This window comes from Panulirus ornatus, chromosome 17 (assembly GCF_036320965.1).
Source record: "Panulirus ornatus isolate Po-2019 chromosome 17, ASM3632096v1, whole genome shotgun sequence".
In the NCBI taxonomy this organism is placed as follows: Eukaryota; Metazoa; Arthropoda; class Malacostraca; order Decapoda; family Palinuridae; genus Panulirus; species Panulirus ornatus.
In genome coordinates this window covers 46,617,450-46,636,028 of record NC_092240.1, presented here as the reverse complement: position 1 = coordinate 46,636,028, position 18,579 = coordinate 46,617,450, and the positions used below count along the sequence as shown (strand labels likewise).

The window sequence follows — 18,579 nt, the reverse complement described above, 5'->3', positions numbered from 1 at the left end:
AATGATGATACAGTAATGATGATACAGGAATGATGACACAGTAATGATGACACAGTAATGATGACACAGGAATGATGACACAGTAATGATGACACAGGAATGATGACACAGGTGAAGTATGACCAATGTTAACACTACCCGCAGTGTTACCAGTTTCGAATGTTTACAAATACTTCTCTCTGGCGATGTTGCTTCACTTTACAACATAAGAGTTTCTTACCTCACTTATCACGCCAGCTGGTCACTTATACTTAAGAGTTTCTTACCTCACTTATCACGCCAGCTGGTCACTTATACTTAAGAGTCTCTTACCTCACTTATCACGCCAGCTGGTCACTTATACTTAAGAGTTTCTTACCTCACTTATCACGCCAGCTGGTCACTTACACTTAAGAGTCTCTTACCTCACTTATCATGCCAGCTGGTCACTTATACTTAAGAGTTTCTTACCTCACTTATCACGCCAGCTGGTCACTTATACTTAAGAGTTTCTTACCTCACTTATCACGCCAGCTGGTCACTTACACTTAAGAGTCTCTTACCTCACTTATCACGCCAGCTGGTCACTTATACTTAAGAGTTTCTTACCTCACTTATCACGCCAGCTGGTCACTTATACTTAAGAGTTTCTTACCTCACTTATCACGCCAGCTGGTCACTTATACTTAAGAGTTTCTTACCTCACTTATCACGCCAGCTGGTCACTTATACTTAAGAGTTTCTTACCTCACTTATCACGCCAGCTGGTCACTTATACTTAAGAGTTTCTTACCTCACTTATCACGCCAGCTGGTCACTTACACTTAAGAGTCTCTTACCTCACTTATCACGCCAGCTGGTCACTTATACTTAAGAGTTTCTTACCTCACTTATCACGCCAGCTGGTCACTTATACTTAAGAGTTTCTTACCTCGCTTATCACGCCAGCTGGTCACTTATACTTAAGAGTCTCTTACCTCACTTATCACGCCAGCTGGTCACTTATACTTAAGAGTTTCTTACCTCACTTATCACGCCAGCTGGTCACTTACACTTAAGAGTCTCTTACCTCACTTATCATGCCAGCTGGTCACTTATACTTAAGAGTTTCTTACCTCACTTATCACGCCAGCTGGTCACTTATACTTAAGAGTTTCTTACCTCACTTATCACGCCAGCTGGTCACTTACACTTAAGAGTCTCTTACCTCACTTATCACGCCAGCTGGTCACTTATACTTAAGAGTTTCTTACCTCACTTATCACGCCAGCTGGTCACTTATACTTAAGAGTTTCTTACCTCACTTATCACGCCAGCTGGTCACTTACACTTAAGAGTTTCTTACCTCACTTATCGCGCCAGTTGGTCACTTATACTTCGAGAGAGAGAGAAAGAGAGAGAGAGAGAGAGAGAGAGAGAGAGAGAGAGAGAGAGAGAGAGAGAGAGAGAGAGAGAGAGAGAGAGAGAATCTCATACCATGCAGTGTATGGCTTGGGTGTGACGTCAGAATATGGTAACCAGCGGGCGTCTTACGTAACACAAGGCCACCGCCACACCCACACAAGGACACACTGCGGCCCACCACGTGGCCACACCCACACAAGGACACACTGCGGCCCACCACCTGGCCACACCCACACAAGGACACACTGCGGCCCACCACCTGGCCACACCCACACAAGGACACACTGCGGCCCACCACCTGGCCACACCCACACAAGGACACACTGCGGCCCACCACCTGGCCACACCCACACAAGGACACACTGCGGCCCACCACCTGGCCACACCCACACAAGGACACACTGCGGCCCACCACGTGGCCACACCCACACAAGGGCACAATGTGGCCCACCACGTGGCCACACCCAAACAAGGACATACTGCGGCCCACCACGTGGCCACAACCACACAAGGATATACTGCGGCCCACCACGTGGCCACACCCACACAAGGACATACTGCGGCCCACCACGTGGCCACACCCACACAAGGACTCACTGCGGCCCACCACCTGGCCACACCCACACAAGGACACACTGCGGCCCACCACGTGGCCACACCCACACAAGGACACACTGCGACCAACCACACGTGGCCACATTCACACATACCTCGTGACCACACCCACACAAGGAAACAATGCGGCCCACCACACGTGGCCACACTCACAACACACACCACGTGGCCGTACCCACACAAGGAAACAATGCGGCCCACCATACGTGGCCACATTCACAACACACCACGTGGCCACACCCATACAAGGACACTAAGGCCCGACATGTGGCCACATTCACAACACACATAACGTGGCCACATCCACATCGGGAAACACTACGTCCCACCACACAAAAACGTGGCCACACTCACAACACTGCCGCCCAGCACACACACACCACATGGCCACACTCGCAACACCGGGCCACACCACGTGGCCACACTCACAACACTACGGCCCACCACACACCACATGGCCACACTCACAACACCGGGCCACACCACGTGGCCACACTCACAACACTACGGCCCACCACACACCACGTGGCCACACTCACAACACTGCGGCCCACCACACCACGTTGCCACACTCAAAATTGCAGCCCACAACCCCACGTGGTCACACTCATTAAACTGCAACCAAACACACCACGTGGCCATACTCACAACACTGCCGCCCACCACACCACGTGGCCACACTCACAACACTGCCGCCCAGCACACACACCACATGGCCACACTCACAACACTGCCGCCCACCACACCAAGTGGCTAAACTCACATCACTACGGCCCACCACACACCATGTGGCCACACACAACACTGCGGCCCACCACACCACGTGGCCACACTCACAACACTGCCGCCCAGCACACACACCACATGGCCACACTCACAACACTGCGGCCCACCACACCAAGTGGCTAAACTCACATCACTACGGCCCACCACACACCATGTGGCCACACACAACACTGCGGCCCACCACACCACGTGGCCACACTCACAACACTGCCGCCCATCCACACACACACACACCACGTGGCCACACTCAAAACACCACTGACCACCACACATACCGCGTGGCCACACTCACAACACCACTGACCACCACACACACCACGTGGCCACACTCAAAACACCATTGACCACCACACACACCGTGGCCACACTCACATCACCACTGACCACCATACATACCGTGGCCACACTCACAACACTGACCACCACACAGACACACCACGTGGCCACACTCACAACACCACTGACCACCACACATACCACGTGGCCACACTCACAACACCACTGACCACCACACACACCACGTGGCCACACTCACAACACCACTGACCACCACACACACCACGTGGCCACACTCACAACACCACTGACCACCACACATACACCACGTACACTCAATACACCACTGACCACCACACATACACCACGTACACTCACAACACCACTGACCACCACACATACACCACGTACACTCAATACACCACTGACCACCACACATACACACAACGTGGCCACACTCACAACACCACTGACCACCACACACACCACGTGGCCACACTCACAATACCACTGACCACCACACATACCACGTGGCCACACTCACAACACCACTGACCACCAAACACACACCACGTACACTCAATACACCACTGACCACCACACATACACACAACGTGGCCACACTCACAACACCACTGACCACCACACACACCACGTGGCCACACTCACAACACCACTGACCACCACACATACCACGTGGCCACACTCACAACACCACTGACCACCACACACACCACGTGGCCACACTCACAACACCACTGACCACCACACACACCACGTGGCCACACTCACAACACCACTGACCACCACACATACACCACGTACACTCAATACACCACTAACCACCACACACAACGTGGCCACACTCACAATACCACTGACCACCGCACACACACACAACGTGGCCACACTCACAATACCACTGACCACCACACATACACCACGTGGCCACACTCACAACACCACTGACCACCACACACACCACGTGGCCACACTCACAACACCACTGACCACCACACATACACCACGTACACTCAATACACCACTAACCACCACACACAACGTGGCCACACTCACAATACCACTGACCACCACACACACACACAACGTGGCCACACTCACAATACCACTGACCACCACACATACACCACGTGGCCACACTCACAACACCACTGACCACCACACATACACCACGTGGCCACACTCACAATACCACTGACCACCACACATACACCACGTGGCCACACTCACAACACCACTGACCACCACACATACACCACGTGGCCACACTCACAATACCACTGACCACCACACATACCACGTGGCCACACTCACAACATCACTGATACCACACACACACCACGTGGCCACACTCACAACACCACTGACCACCACACACACACCACGTGGCCACACTCACAACACCACTGACCACCACACACACCGTGGCCACACTCACATCACCACTGACCACCATACATACCGTGGCCATACTCACAACACTAACCACCACACAGACACACCACGTGGCCACACTCACAACACCACTGACCACCACACATACCACGTGGCCACACTCACAACACCACTGACCACCACACACACACCACGTGGCCACACTCACAACACCACTGACCACCACACATACCACGTGGCCACACTCACAACACCACTGACCACCACACACACACCACGCGGCCACACTCACACACCACTGACCACCACACATACCACGTGGGCCACCACTCACAACACCACTGACCACCACACACACCACGTGGCCACACTCAAAACACCACTGACCACCACACACCACGTGGCCACACTCACAACACCACTGACCACCACACACACCACGTGGCCACACTCATAACACCACTGACCACCACACATACACCACGTGGCCATACTCACAACACCACTGACCACCACACACACCACGTGGCCACACTCACAACACCACTGACCACCACACATACCACGTGGCCACACACAACACCACTGACCACCACACACACACCACGTACACTCAAAACACCACTGACCACCACACACACCACGTGGCCACACTCACAACACCTCTGACCACCACACACACGCCACATGGCCACACTCACAACACCACGCCACCTCTATTTCCCTCACATCTCGTTGTAGGTACCTTCCCCACAACAGCACATCAAGTTGAGGGAATAATTGGTATACATGCGGTGTTCAGTGTTGTAAATGGAAATGGTGAACAGCTTGTAGATTTATGTGCTGAAAAAGGACTGATGATTGGGAATACCTGGTTTAAAAAGCGAGATATACATTAGTATACGTATGTAAGTAGGAGAGATGGCCAGAGAGCGTTATTGGATTACGTGTTAATTGATAGACGTGTGAAAGAGAGATTTTTAGATGTTAATGTGCTGAGAGGTGCAACTGGAGGGATGTCTGATCATTATCTTGTGGAGGCGAAGGTGAAGATTTGTAGAGGTTTTCAGAAAAGAAGAGAGAATGTTGGGGTGAAGAGAGTGGTGAGAGTAAGTGAGCTTGGGAAGGGGACTTATGTGAGGAAGTAGCAGGAGAGAATGAGTGCAGAATGGAAAAAGGTGAAAGCAAAGGACGTAAGGGGAGTGGGGGAGGAATGGGATGTATTTAGGGAAGCAGTGATGGCTTGCGCAAAAGATGCTTGTGGCATGAGAAGAGTGGGAGGTGGGTTGATTAGAAAGGGTAGTGAGTGGTGGGATGAAGAAGTAAGATTGTAGTGAAAGAGAGGAGAGAGGCGTTTGGACGATTTTTGCAGGGAAATGGTGCAGATGACTGGGAAATATATAAAAGAAAGAGGCAGGAGATCAGGAGAAAGGTGCAAGAGGTGAAAAAGAGGGCAAATGAGAAATGGGGTGGGTGAGTATCATTAGATTTTAGGAAGAATAAAAATATGTTTTGGAAGGAGGTAAATAAAGTGCGTAAGACAAGAGAACAAATGGGAACATCGGTGAAGGGGGCTAATGGGGAGGTAATAACAAGTAGTGGTGATGTGAGGAGATGGAGTGAGTATTTTGAAGGTTTGTTGAATGCGTTAGATGATAGAGTGGCAGATATAGGTTGCTTTGGTCGAGGTGGTGTGCGAAGTGAGAGGGTCAGGGAGAATGATTTAGTAAACAGAGAAGAGGTTGTGAAAGCTTTGTGGAAGATGAAAGCCGGCAAGGCAGCGGGTTTGGATGGTATTGCAGTGGAATTTATCAAAAAAAGGGGATGACTGTGTTGCTGACTGGTTGGTACGTATGACTCATGGTGAGGTGCCTGAGGATTGGCGGAATGCGTGCATAGTGCCATTGTACAAAGGCAAAGGGGATAAAAGTGGGTGCTCAAATTACAGAGGTATAAGTTTGTTGAGTATTCCTGGTAAATTATATGGGAGGGTATTGATTGAGAGGGTGAAGGCATGTACAGAGCATCAGATTGGGGAAGAGCAGTGTGGTTTCAGAAGTGGTAGAGGATGTGTGGATCAGGTGTTTGCTTTGAAGAATGTATGTGAGAAATACTTAGAAAAGCAAATGGATTTGTATGTAGCATTTATGGATCTGGAGAAGGCATATGATAGAGTTGATAGAGATGCTCTGTGGAAGGTCTTAGATAAATATGTTACATATGTTGAAATGATCCAGGATCGAACCGGGGACCTATGCTAGCTCAGCGGTAGCGCTCCCGCCTGACACGCAGGGGTCCCGGGTTCGATCCTGGCTGTTGGAGGTTTGTGTGTATATATATATATATATATATTCTTTTTTTCATACATATTTGCCATCTCCCGCGTCAGCGAGGTAACGTTTAGAACAGAGGACTGAGCCAAAGAGGGAAAATCCTCACTTGGCCCCCTTCTCTATTCCTTCTTTTGGAAAAGTAAAAACTGGAAGGGAGGATTTCCAGCCTCCCGCTCCCTTCCCTTTTAGTCGCCTTCTACGACACGCTGAGAATACTTCCCACGTATTCCCTGCGTGTCGTAAAAGGCGACTAAAAGGGGAGGGAACGGATGGTTGGAAATCCTCCCTTTCCGTTTTTGATTTTCCAAAAGAAGGAACTGAGAAGGGGGCCAAGTGAGGATATTCCTTCTAAGGCTCAGTCCTCTGTTCTTAATGCTACCTCGCTAATGCGGGAAATGGCGAATATGTATGAAAGGGATATATATATATATATATATATATATATATATATATATATATATATATATATATATATATATATATATATATTATTTTATATTTTTATTTTGCTTCTTAGGTTATATATAAATATATATATATATATATATATATATATATATATATATATATATATATATATATATATATATAATCCAGCCTAGCTTCTTTCCCTACTGTCTGTCTTCACCTGTCATACTCATTTATCATCATAATAACACGGCAGCCATTACGGGGCTAGCAAAATATACTATATAACGAGTTAGCCCCACTCCTGAAGTAGGAGTTGTGGGAGTGTGTAACGAGGGAAATTCCTGATTGATATGGGTAAAACTGAAAGTTGATGAAGAGAGATGGGTGATTATTGGTGCATATGCACCTGGGCATGAGAAGAAAGATCATGAGAGGCAAGTGTTTTGGGAGCAGCTGAATGAGTGTGTTAGTAGTTTTGATGCACAAGACCGTTTTATAGTGATGGGTGATTTGAATGGAAAGGTGAGTAATGTGGCACTTGAGGGAATAATTGGTGCACATGGGGTGTTCAGCGTTGTAAATGGAAATGGTGAAGAGCTTGTGGATTTGTGTGCTGGAAAAAGACTGGTGATTGGGAATACCTGGTTTAAAAAGAGAGATGTACATATGTATACGTATGTAAGTAGGAGAGAAGGCCAGAGAGCGTTACTGGATTCCGTGTTAATTGATAGACGCGTGAAAGAGAGACTTCTGGATGTTAATGTGCTGTGAGGGGCAACTTTAGGGATGTCTGATCATTATCTAGTGGAAGCGAGGTTGAAGATTTGTAGAGATATTTGAAGACGAAGAAAAGAAAATGACGGTGAAAAAAGAGTGGTGAGAGTAAGTAAGCTTGGAAAGGAGACCTGTGTGAAGAAAAACCAGCAGAGACTGAATGCATAATGGGAAAAAAATGCGAGTCAATGAAGCAAGGGCAGTAGGTGAGGAATGGGAGGTATTTGGAAAAGCAGTGATGGCATTTGCAAGAGATGCATGTGGCTTGCGAAAGGTGGGAGGTGGGCAGATTGGAAAGGGTAGTGATTGGTGGGATGAAGAGGTAAAATTGCCAGTGACAGAGAAAAGAAAGGCGTTTGGGCGGTTCTTATGGGGGAAGGAGAGCACATGATTGAGGGATGTATAAGAGAATGTGGCATGAGGTCAAGAAGAAGGTGCAGGGGTTGAAAAAGAGGGCAAATGAGAGTTGGAGGTTAGCAAGTATCAGTAAACTGTAAGGGAAAATAAGATGTTTTGGAAGGAGGTAAGTAATGAGCAAAAGACAAGTAAACCAATGAGAACATCAGTGAAGGGGGCAAAAAGGGGAAGTGATAACACGTAGTGATGAAGTGAGGAGATGCAGTGAGTATTTTGAAGGAATGATGAACGTTTTTGATGATAGGGAGGCGGATGTTGGGTGTTTGGGTTAGGGTGGTGTGTGAAGTGAGGAAGCGAGAGAGTCCTGAGGAGTGGTTTGGTGAAGAGAGATGAGGTGGTGAAAGCCTTACGTAAGATGAAATGTGGCAAGGCGGCTGGAGTGGATAGTTTTGCAGCTGAATAAATCGCAAAGGGGTGTGGGGTGTGATTGTGTTATTAATTGGTTGGTATAGGATTTTGAACGTATGCATGGATCATGGTGAAGTGCCTGAGGATTGGCGAGAAGGCATGTATAAAGGCAAAAGGGGGAGGTGACGGTCAAGTGGAGTGTCCAAACGACAGAGGTATGACTTTGTTGAGTACACCTGGACAGTTGTATGGTCTTAAATAGACCTCCCGACCTTTAATGCTTGCGCGCACACACAGATTACATACGTACCTCACATCCACGGTCTTCGAACCTCCTACCACCTCTATGTACATCGTTCACGACCACAATGTTTCTTAGACAAACCAATTAGTTCCACTTTTCATCGTCCACGTTCGCCCTTCCAGTGTTCACCTGAGCCCCATCCTGATGTGTCTGTGTTGTTCACTCCGCCCTCCTCCTCCTCCTCCTGCCGACGTTCACCGCGCCTCCCGCCCGCGCCCCCAAAGGGGTGTACTAACCTTGTACGAGGGCCCAGAGGGCGCGGTGCCACGCCTGCACCACCTCGATGGCCACGTGCATGAGCGCCACCACCCGCGGCTTCCAGTGCGCCCGACGTCCGCGCCGACAGAACTCGAGGGTCAGACCGAACCCCGCGCCCCTGCGCTGCGAGTGCTTGCAGGGCGCGGGGTGGGGCGGCATGGCGTGGGCCTCGCCCCTGGCCGTCGGGTGGGCGTACAGACAGCAGGAGGTCGAGGCCTTCGGGCAGAGCCAACACCCCACCACCTCGGACACCAACACATGCTGGTAACCTACAACAAACAACAAACAACAATAACAACAGGTCAAAAAAAATGGACGAGACAAAATTATGCAATTACAAAAAAATTTATTATTTACAAAAAAAATTTATTATTTACAAAAAATGTATTATTTACAAGAAATTTATTTTTTCCAAAAATTTATTTACAAAAAAAAATTTACAAAAAATTTATTATTTACAAAATTTTTTTTTTTTACAAAAAATTACGATTTACAAAAAAAATTATTTACAAAAATATTTGATTTACAAAAAATATTTAATTTACAAAAAAACATTTGATTTACAAATATTTATTATTTACAAAAAATATTTATTTACAAAAAATATCTATGATTTACAAAAAATATTCATGGTCTACACAAAAAAAACATTCATAATTTACAAAAAGAGACACCATCATCTTTCCACACACACACACACACACACATACACACACACACACACACACATACACACACACATACACACACACACACACACACACACACACACACGTTGTGTTGGTCTGAGCCCTTAAGGACCATGGTCGTCCTGGGTCATCATATATATCATGGATACACACGATCAACACTGTCGTCCCTCATGACTAAATATATAATAAAGCAAAATGAAAAGGTTTCACTTCTGTATGATATGATAATTAATAATAATAATAATTATAATAATAATAATAATAATAATAATAATAATAATAATAATAATAATAATAATAATAATAATAATAATAATAATTTTAATAATAATAATAATAATAATAATGATAATAATAATAATATAATAATAATAATAATAATAATAATAATAATAATAATAATAACAATAATAATAAAAATAATAATATTAATAATAATAATATTAATAATAATAATAATAATAATAATAATAATAATAATAATAATAATAATAATAATAATAATTATAATATTAATATTAATAATAATAATAATAATAATAATAATAATATATTTATATTTTTTTTATTTATTATACTTTGTCGCTGTCTCCCGCGTTTGCGAGGTAGCGCAAGGAAACAGACGAAAGAAATGGCCCAACCCCCCCCATACACATGTATATACATACGTCCACACACGCAAATATACATACCTACACAGCTTTCCATGGTTTACCCCAGACGCTTCACATGCCTTGATTCAATCCACTGACAGCACGTCAACCCCGGTATACCACATCGGTCCAATTCACTCTATTCCTTGCCCTCCTTTCACCCTCCTGCATGTTCAGGCCCCGATCACACAAAATCTTTTTCACTCCATCTTTCCACCTCCAATTTGGTCTCCCTCTTCTCCTCGTTCCCTCCACCTCCGACACATATATCCTCTTGGTCAATCTTTCCTCACTCATTCTCTCCATGTGCCCAAACCACTTCAAAACACCCTCTTCTGCTCTCTCAACCACGCTCTTTTTATTTCCACACATCTCTCTTACCCTTACGTTACTTACTCGATCAAACCACCTCACACCACATATTGTCCTCAAACATCTCATTTCCAGCACATCCATCCTCCTGCGCACAACTCTATCCATAGCCCACGCCTCGCAACCATACAACATTGTTGGAACCACTATTCCTTCAAACATACCCATTTTTGCTTTCCGAGATAATGTTCTCGACTTCCACACATTCTTCAAGGCTCCAAGAATTTTCGCCGCCTCCCCCACCCTATGATCCACTTCCGCTTCCATGGTTCCATCCGCTGCCAGATCCACTCCCAGATATCTAAAACACTTCACTTCCTCCAGTTTTTCTCCATTCAAACTCACCTCCCAATTGACTTGACCCTCAACCCTACTGTACCTAATAATAAGTCACAACTGACAATCATCACGGATATATCGTCCATACTCCACTTAAACCCTCCTCAACGACCTCCTGTACGACCTCCTCAACGACCTCTTCAACGACCTCTTCAACGACCTGCTCAACGACCTCTTCAACGACCTCCTCAACGACCACCTCAACGACCACCTCAACGACCTCCTCAACGACCTTCTCAACGACCACCTCAACGACCTCCTCAACGACCTCTTCAACGACCTCCTCAACGACCACCTCAACGACCTCCTCAACGACCACCTCAACGACCTCCTCAACGACCTTCTCAACGACCACCTCAACGACCTCCTCAACGACCTCTTCAACGACCTCCTCAACGACCACCTCAACGACCTCCTCAACGACCACCTCAACGATCTCCTAAACGACCTTCTCAACGACCTCCTCAACGACCTCTTCAACGACCTTCTCAACGACCACCTCAACGACCTCCTCAACGACCTCTTCAACGACCTCCTCAACGACCTCCTCAACGACCTCCTCAACGACCTCTTCAACGACCTCCTCAACGACCTCTTCAACGACCTCCTCAACGACCTCTTCAACGACCTGCTCAACGACCTCTTCAACGACCTTCTTAACGACCTGCTCAACGCTCTTCAACGACCACCTCAACGACCTTCTCAACGACCTTCTCAACGACCTCTTCAACGACCTTCTCAACGACCACCTCAACGACCATCTCAACGACCTCCTCAACGACCTCTTCAACGACCACCTCAACGACCTCTTCAACGACCTTCTCAACGACCTCTTCAACGACCTTCTCAACGACCTCCTAAACGACCTTCTCAACGACCTCTTCAACGACCTCTTCAACGACCTTCTCAACGACCACCTCAACGACCACCTCAACGACCTCCTCAACGACTTTCTCAACGACCACCTCAACGACCTCCTCAACGACCTCTTCAACGACCTCCTCAACGACCTCTTCAACGACCTTCTCAACGACCACCTCAACGACCTCCTCAACGACCTCTTCAACGACCTCCTCAACGACCTCCTCAACGTCCTCTTCAACGACCTCCTCAACGACCTCTTCAACGACCTCCTCAACGACCTCTTCAACGACCTGCTCAACGACCTCTTCAACGACCACCTCAACGACCTTCTCAGCGACCTTCTCAACGACCTCTTCAACGACCTTCTCAACGACCACCTCAACGACCTCCTCAACGACCTTCTCAACGACCTCTTCAACGACCTCTTCAACGACCTCCTCAACGACCTCTTCAACGACCTCTCAACGACCACCTCAACGACCTCCTCGACGACCTTCTCAACGACCTCTTCAACGACCTCCTCAACGACCTCTTCAACGACCTCCTCAACGACCTCTTCAACGACCTTCTCAACGACCTGCTCAACGACCTCTTCAACGACCTCTTCAACGACCTCTTCAACGACCTCCTCAACGACCTCTTCAACGACCTTCTCAACGACCTCTTCAACGACCTGCTCAACGACCTCTTCAACGACCTCCTCAACGACCTCTTCAACGACCTCTTCAACGACCTCCTCAACGACCTCTTCAACGACCTTCTCAACGACCTCTTCAACGACCTCTCAACGACCTCTTCAACGACCTCCTCAACGACCTCTTCAACGACCTCTTGAACGACCTCCTCAACGACCTTCTCAACGACCTCTTCAACGACCTCCTCAACGACCTCTTCAACGACCTGCTCAACGACCTCTTCAACGACCTTCTCAACGACCTCTTCAACGACCTCCTCAACGACCTCTTCAACGACCTCCTCAACGACTTCTTCAACGACCTCCTCAACGACCTCCTCAACGACCTCTTCAACGACCTCCTCAACGACCTCTTCAACGACCTCTTCAACGACCTCTTCAACGACCTCCTCAACGACCTCTTCAACGACCTCTTCAACGACCTCCTCAACGACCTCTTCAACGACCTCTTCAACGACCTCTTCAACGACCTCCTCAACGACCTCCAAGCCCCCACAAATACGACCCTGTGTGCGTTCGTACTTCACCTGCCTCACTTTACACCACAAGTCGTACTCCAGAGGAGGAGGGTCGTACTCCAGAGGAGGAGGAGGGTCGTCCTCCAGAGGAGGAGGGTCGTACTCCAGAGGAAGAGGGTCGTCCTCCAGAGGAGGAGGGTCGTCCTCCAGAGGAGGAGGGTCGTACTCCAGAGGAGGAGGGTCGTCCTCCAGAGGAGGAGGGTCGTACTCCAGAGGAGGAGGAGGAGGGTCGTACTCCAGAGGAGGAGGGTCGTACTCCAGAGGAGGAGGAGGGTCGTACTCCAGAGGAGGAGGGTCGTACTCCAGAGGAGGAGGGTCGTACTCCAGAGGAGGAGGAGGGTCGTCCTCCAGAGGAGGAGGGTCGTACTCCAGAGGAGGAGGAGGGTCGTCCTCCAGAGGAGGAGGGTCGTACTCCAGAGGAGGAGGGTCGTACTCCAGAGGAGGAGGAGGGTCGTCCTCCAGAGGAGGAGGGTCGTACTCCAGAGGAGGAGGGTCGTACTCCAGAGGAGGAGGGTCGTACTCCAGAGGAGGAGGAGGGTCGTACTCCAGAGGAGGAGGGTCGTACTCCAGAGGAGGAGGAGGGTCGTACTCCAGAGGAGGAGGAGGGTCGTCCTCCAGAGGAGGAGGGTCGTACTCCAGAGGAGGAGGGTCGTACTCCAGAGGAGGAGGGTCGTACTCCAGAGGAGGAGCAGGGTCGTACTCCAGAGGAGGAGGGTCGTCCTCCAGAGGAGGAGGAGGGTCGTACTCCAGAGGAGGAGCAGGGTCGTCCTCCAGTGGGGGGGAGGGATATGAACGGTGGGTGACCCCCCCCCCCCTCTCTCTCAGTTGCCATATTCTATTTTTCGTTTGTATTTGTCACGTTGTGAGTAACCCCCCCCCCCAGCTCTCTGGCGACGCATGCGCAGACACCACTTTTCCTACATCTCCTCCAGAAAAACACACACGTACGTATATCTGGTTCACACACACACACACACACATATATACTTTTTATAAGTATATTTCGCGTGCGAATATAACGCTTTCTAAGTGGTTCTGGTCACGCGTAGACTTCAATAATATGCGGCAGCTGCTATGTACATGCGTCAACTTCAATAATATGCGGGAGCTGCTATGTACATGCGTCAACTTCAATAATATGCGGGAGCTGCTATGTACATGCGTCAACTTCAATAATATGCGGCAGCTGCTATGTACATGAGTCAACTTCAATACCATGCGTTAGTTAAGCTAATGCGTCAACTTCAATACCATGCGTCAGTTATGTTAATGCGTCAACTTCAATATCACGAGTTAGCTATGTTAATGCGTCAACTTCAATACCATGCGTCAGTTATGTTAATGCGTCAACTTCAATAATATGCGGGAGCTGCTATGTACATGCGTCAACTGGGCTGCTATGCACATGCGTCAACTTCAATAATATGCGGGAGCTGCTATGTACATGCGTCAACTTCAATAATATGCGGGAGCTGCTATGCACATGCGTCAACTTCAATAATATGCGGGAGCTGCTATGCACATGCGTCAACTTCAATACCATGCGTCAGTTATGTACATGCGTCAACTTCAATACCATGCGTCAGTTAAGTTAATGCGTCAACTTCAATACCATGCGTTAGTTAAGTTAATGCGTCAACTTCAATAATATGCGGGAGCTGCTATGCACATGCGTCAACTTCAATACCATGCGTTAGCTATGTATATGCGTCAACTCCAATACCATGCGTCAGTTATGTTAATGCGTCAACTTCAATATCACGCGTTAGCTATGTTAATGCGTCAACTTCAATACCATGCGTCAGTTATGTTAATGCGTCAACTTCAGTACCATGCGTCAGTTATGTTAATGCGTCAACTTCAGTACCATGCGTCAGTTATGTTAATGCGTCAACTTCAGTACCATACGTCAGTTATGTTAATGTGTCAACTTCAATACCATGCGTCAGTAATGTTAATGCGTCAACTTCAATACCATGCGTTAGCAATGTTAATGCGTCAACTTCAATTTTATGCGTCAGCTATGTAAATGCGTCAACTTCAATATCACGCGTTAGCTAATTAACATAGCGTCAATTTCAATATTATGCGTCAGCTATGTAAATGCGTCAACTTCAGTACCATGCGGTAGCTGCTATGCACATGCGTCAACTTCAATGCCCGGTAGTTCTGCTCATGCGCAGCCCTTATATCCGGCAGCTTCTACTCATGCGCACACTTCAATATCCGGTGGAACCACTGATAACAAAATTATATACACATATTAACGGAAACGAGGCATTTCCTGTTCTACTTTATTCATATATATATATATATATATATATATATATATATATATATATATATATATATATATATATATATATATGTATATATATATATATATATATATATATATATATATATATATATATATATATATATATTTTTTTTTTTTTTTTTTGCTTTGTCGCTGTCTCCCGCGTTTGCGAGGTAGCGCAAGGAAACAGACGAAAAAAATGGCCCAACCCCCCACCCCCATACACATGTATATACATACGTCCACACACGCAAATATACATACCTACACAGCTTTCCATGGTTTATCCCAGACGCTTCACATGCCTTGATTCAATCCACTGACAGCACGTCAACCCCGGTATACCACATCGATCCAGTTCACTCTATTCCTTGCCCTCCTTTCACCCTCCTGCATGTTCAGGCCCCGATCACACAAAATCTTTTTCACTCCATCTTTCCACCTCCAATTTGGTCTCCCACTTCTCGTTCCCTCCACCTCCGACACATATATCCTCTTGGTCAATCTTTCCTCACTCATTCTCTCCATGTGACCAAACCATTTCAAAACACCCTCTTCTGCTCTCTCAACCACGCTCATTTTATTTCCACACATCTCTCTTACCCTTACGTTACTTACTCGATCAAACCACCTCACACCACACATTGTCCTCAAACATCTCATTTCCAGCACATCCATCCTCCTGCGCACAACTCTATCCATAGCCCACGCCTCGCAACCATACAACATTGTTGGAACCACTATTCCTTCAAACATACCCATTTTTGCTTTCCGAGATAATGTTCTCGACTTCCACACATTCTTTAAGGCTCCTAGAATTTTCGCCCCCTCCCCCACCCTATGATCCACTTCCGCTTCCATGGTTCCATCCGCTGCCAGATCCACTCCCAGATATCTAAAACACTTTACTTCCTCCAGTTTTTCTCCATTCAAACTCACCTCCCAATTGACTTGACCCTCAACCCTACTGTACCTAATAACCTTGCTCTTATTCACATTTACTCTTAACTTTCTTCTTTCACACACTTTACCAAACTCAGTCACCAGCTTCTGCAGTTTCTCACATGAATCAGTCACCAGCGCTGTATGTATCATCAGCGAACAACAACTGACTCACTTCCCAAGCTCTCTCATCCCCAACAGACATCATACTTGCCCCTCTTTCCAAAACTCTTGCATTTACCTCCCTAACAACCCCATTCATAAACAAATTAAACAACCATGGAGACATCACACACCCCTGCCGCAAACCTACATTCACTGAGAACCAATCACTTTCCTCTCTTCCTACCCGTACACATGCCTTACATCCTCGATAAAAACCTTTCACTGCTTCTAACAACTTGCCTCCCACACCATATATTCTTAATACCTTCCACAGAGCATCTCTATCAACTCTATCATATGCCTTCTCCAGATCCATAAATGCTACATACAAATCCATTTGCTTTTCTAAGTATTTCTCACATACATTCTTCAAAGCAAACACCTGATCCACACATCCTCTACCACTTCTGAAACCACATATATATATTTGCTTTGTCGCTGTCTCCCGCGTTAGCCAGGTAGCGCAAGGAAACAGACGAAAGAAATGGCCCAACCCACCCACATACACATGTATATACATACACGTCCACACACGCAAATATCATACCTAAACATCTCAACATATACATATATACATACACACACAGACATAGACATATATACACATGTACATAATTCATACTGTCTGCCTTTATTCATTCCCGTCGCCACCTCGCCACACATGAAATAACAACCCCCTCCCCCCTCATGTGTGCGAGGCAGCGCTAGGAAAAGACAACAAAGGCCACATTCGTTCACACTCAGTGAGTATATATATATATATATATATATATATATATATATATATATATATATATATATATATATATATATATATATATATATATATATTATCAAATAATACGTTTGGTCGTTGGATGACTTGAACATTAACCCTTTGTCAACACAAAGCACGTATTTCTATAGTATTTCTAAAGCACGTATTTCTAAAGCATGTATGTCTATAGCATGTATTTCTATAGCATGTATTTCTATATTATTTCTATAGCATGTATTTCTATAGCATGTATTTCTATAGCATGTATTTCTATAGCATGTATTTCTATATTATTTCTATAGCATGTATTTCTATAGCATGTATTTCTATAGCATGTATTTCTATAGCATGTATTTCTATATTATTTCTATAGCATGTATTTCTATAGCATGTATTTCTATAGTATTTCTAAAGCATGTATGTCTATAGCATGTATTTCTATAGCATGTATTTCTATATTATTTCTATAGCATGTATTTCTATAGCATGTATTTCTATAGCATGTATTTCTATAGCATGTATTTCTATATTATTTCTATAGCATGTATTTCTATAGCATGTATTTCTATAGCATGTATTTCTATAGCATGTATTTCTATATTATTTCTATAGCATGTATTTCTATAGCATGTATTTCTATAGTATTTCTAAAGCATGTATTTCTATAGCATGTATTTCTATAGCATGTATTTCTATATTATTTCTATAGCATGTATTTCTATAGCATGTATTTCTATAGTATTTCTAAAGCATGTATTTCTATAGCATGTATTTCTATAGCATGTATTTCTATAGTATTTCTATAGCATGTATTTCTATAGCATGTATTTCTATAGTATTTCTAAAGCATGTATTTCTATAGCATGTATTTCTATAGCATGTATTTCTATATTATTTCTATAGCATGTATTTCTATAGCATGTATTTCTATAGTATTTCTAAAGCATGTATTTCTATAGCATG

General features: G+C 45.8%; 1 protein-coding gene across 1 annotated transcript in view; it reads right to left on the bottom strand.

The window, feature by feature from the left end:
• The window catches only part of Cerk (Ceramide kinase), a 220,358-nt gene that overhangs the window by 72,307 nt on the left and 129,472 nt on the right, over positions 1–18,579 (bottom strand). Inside the window, exon 2 of the mRNA XM_071672277.1 lies at positions 9,300–9,590. Within this exon, the coding sequence (XP_071528378.1) occupies positions 9,300–9,590 (291 nt within the window). The remainder of the gene's footprint in view (positions 1–9,299; positions 9,591–18,579) is intronic.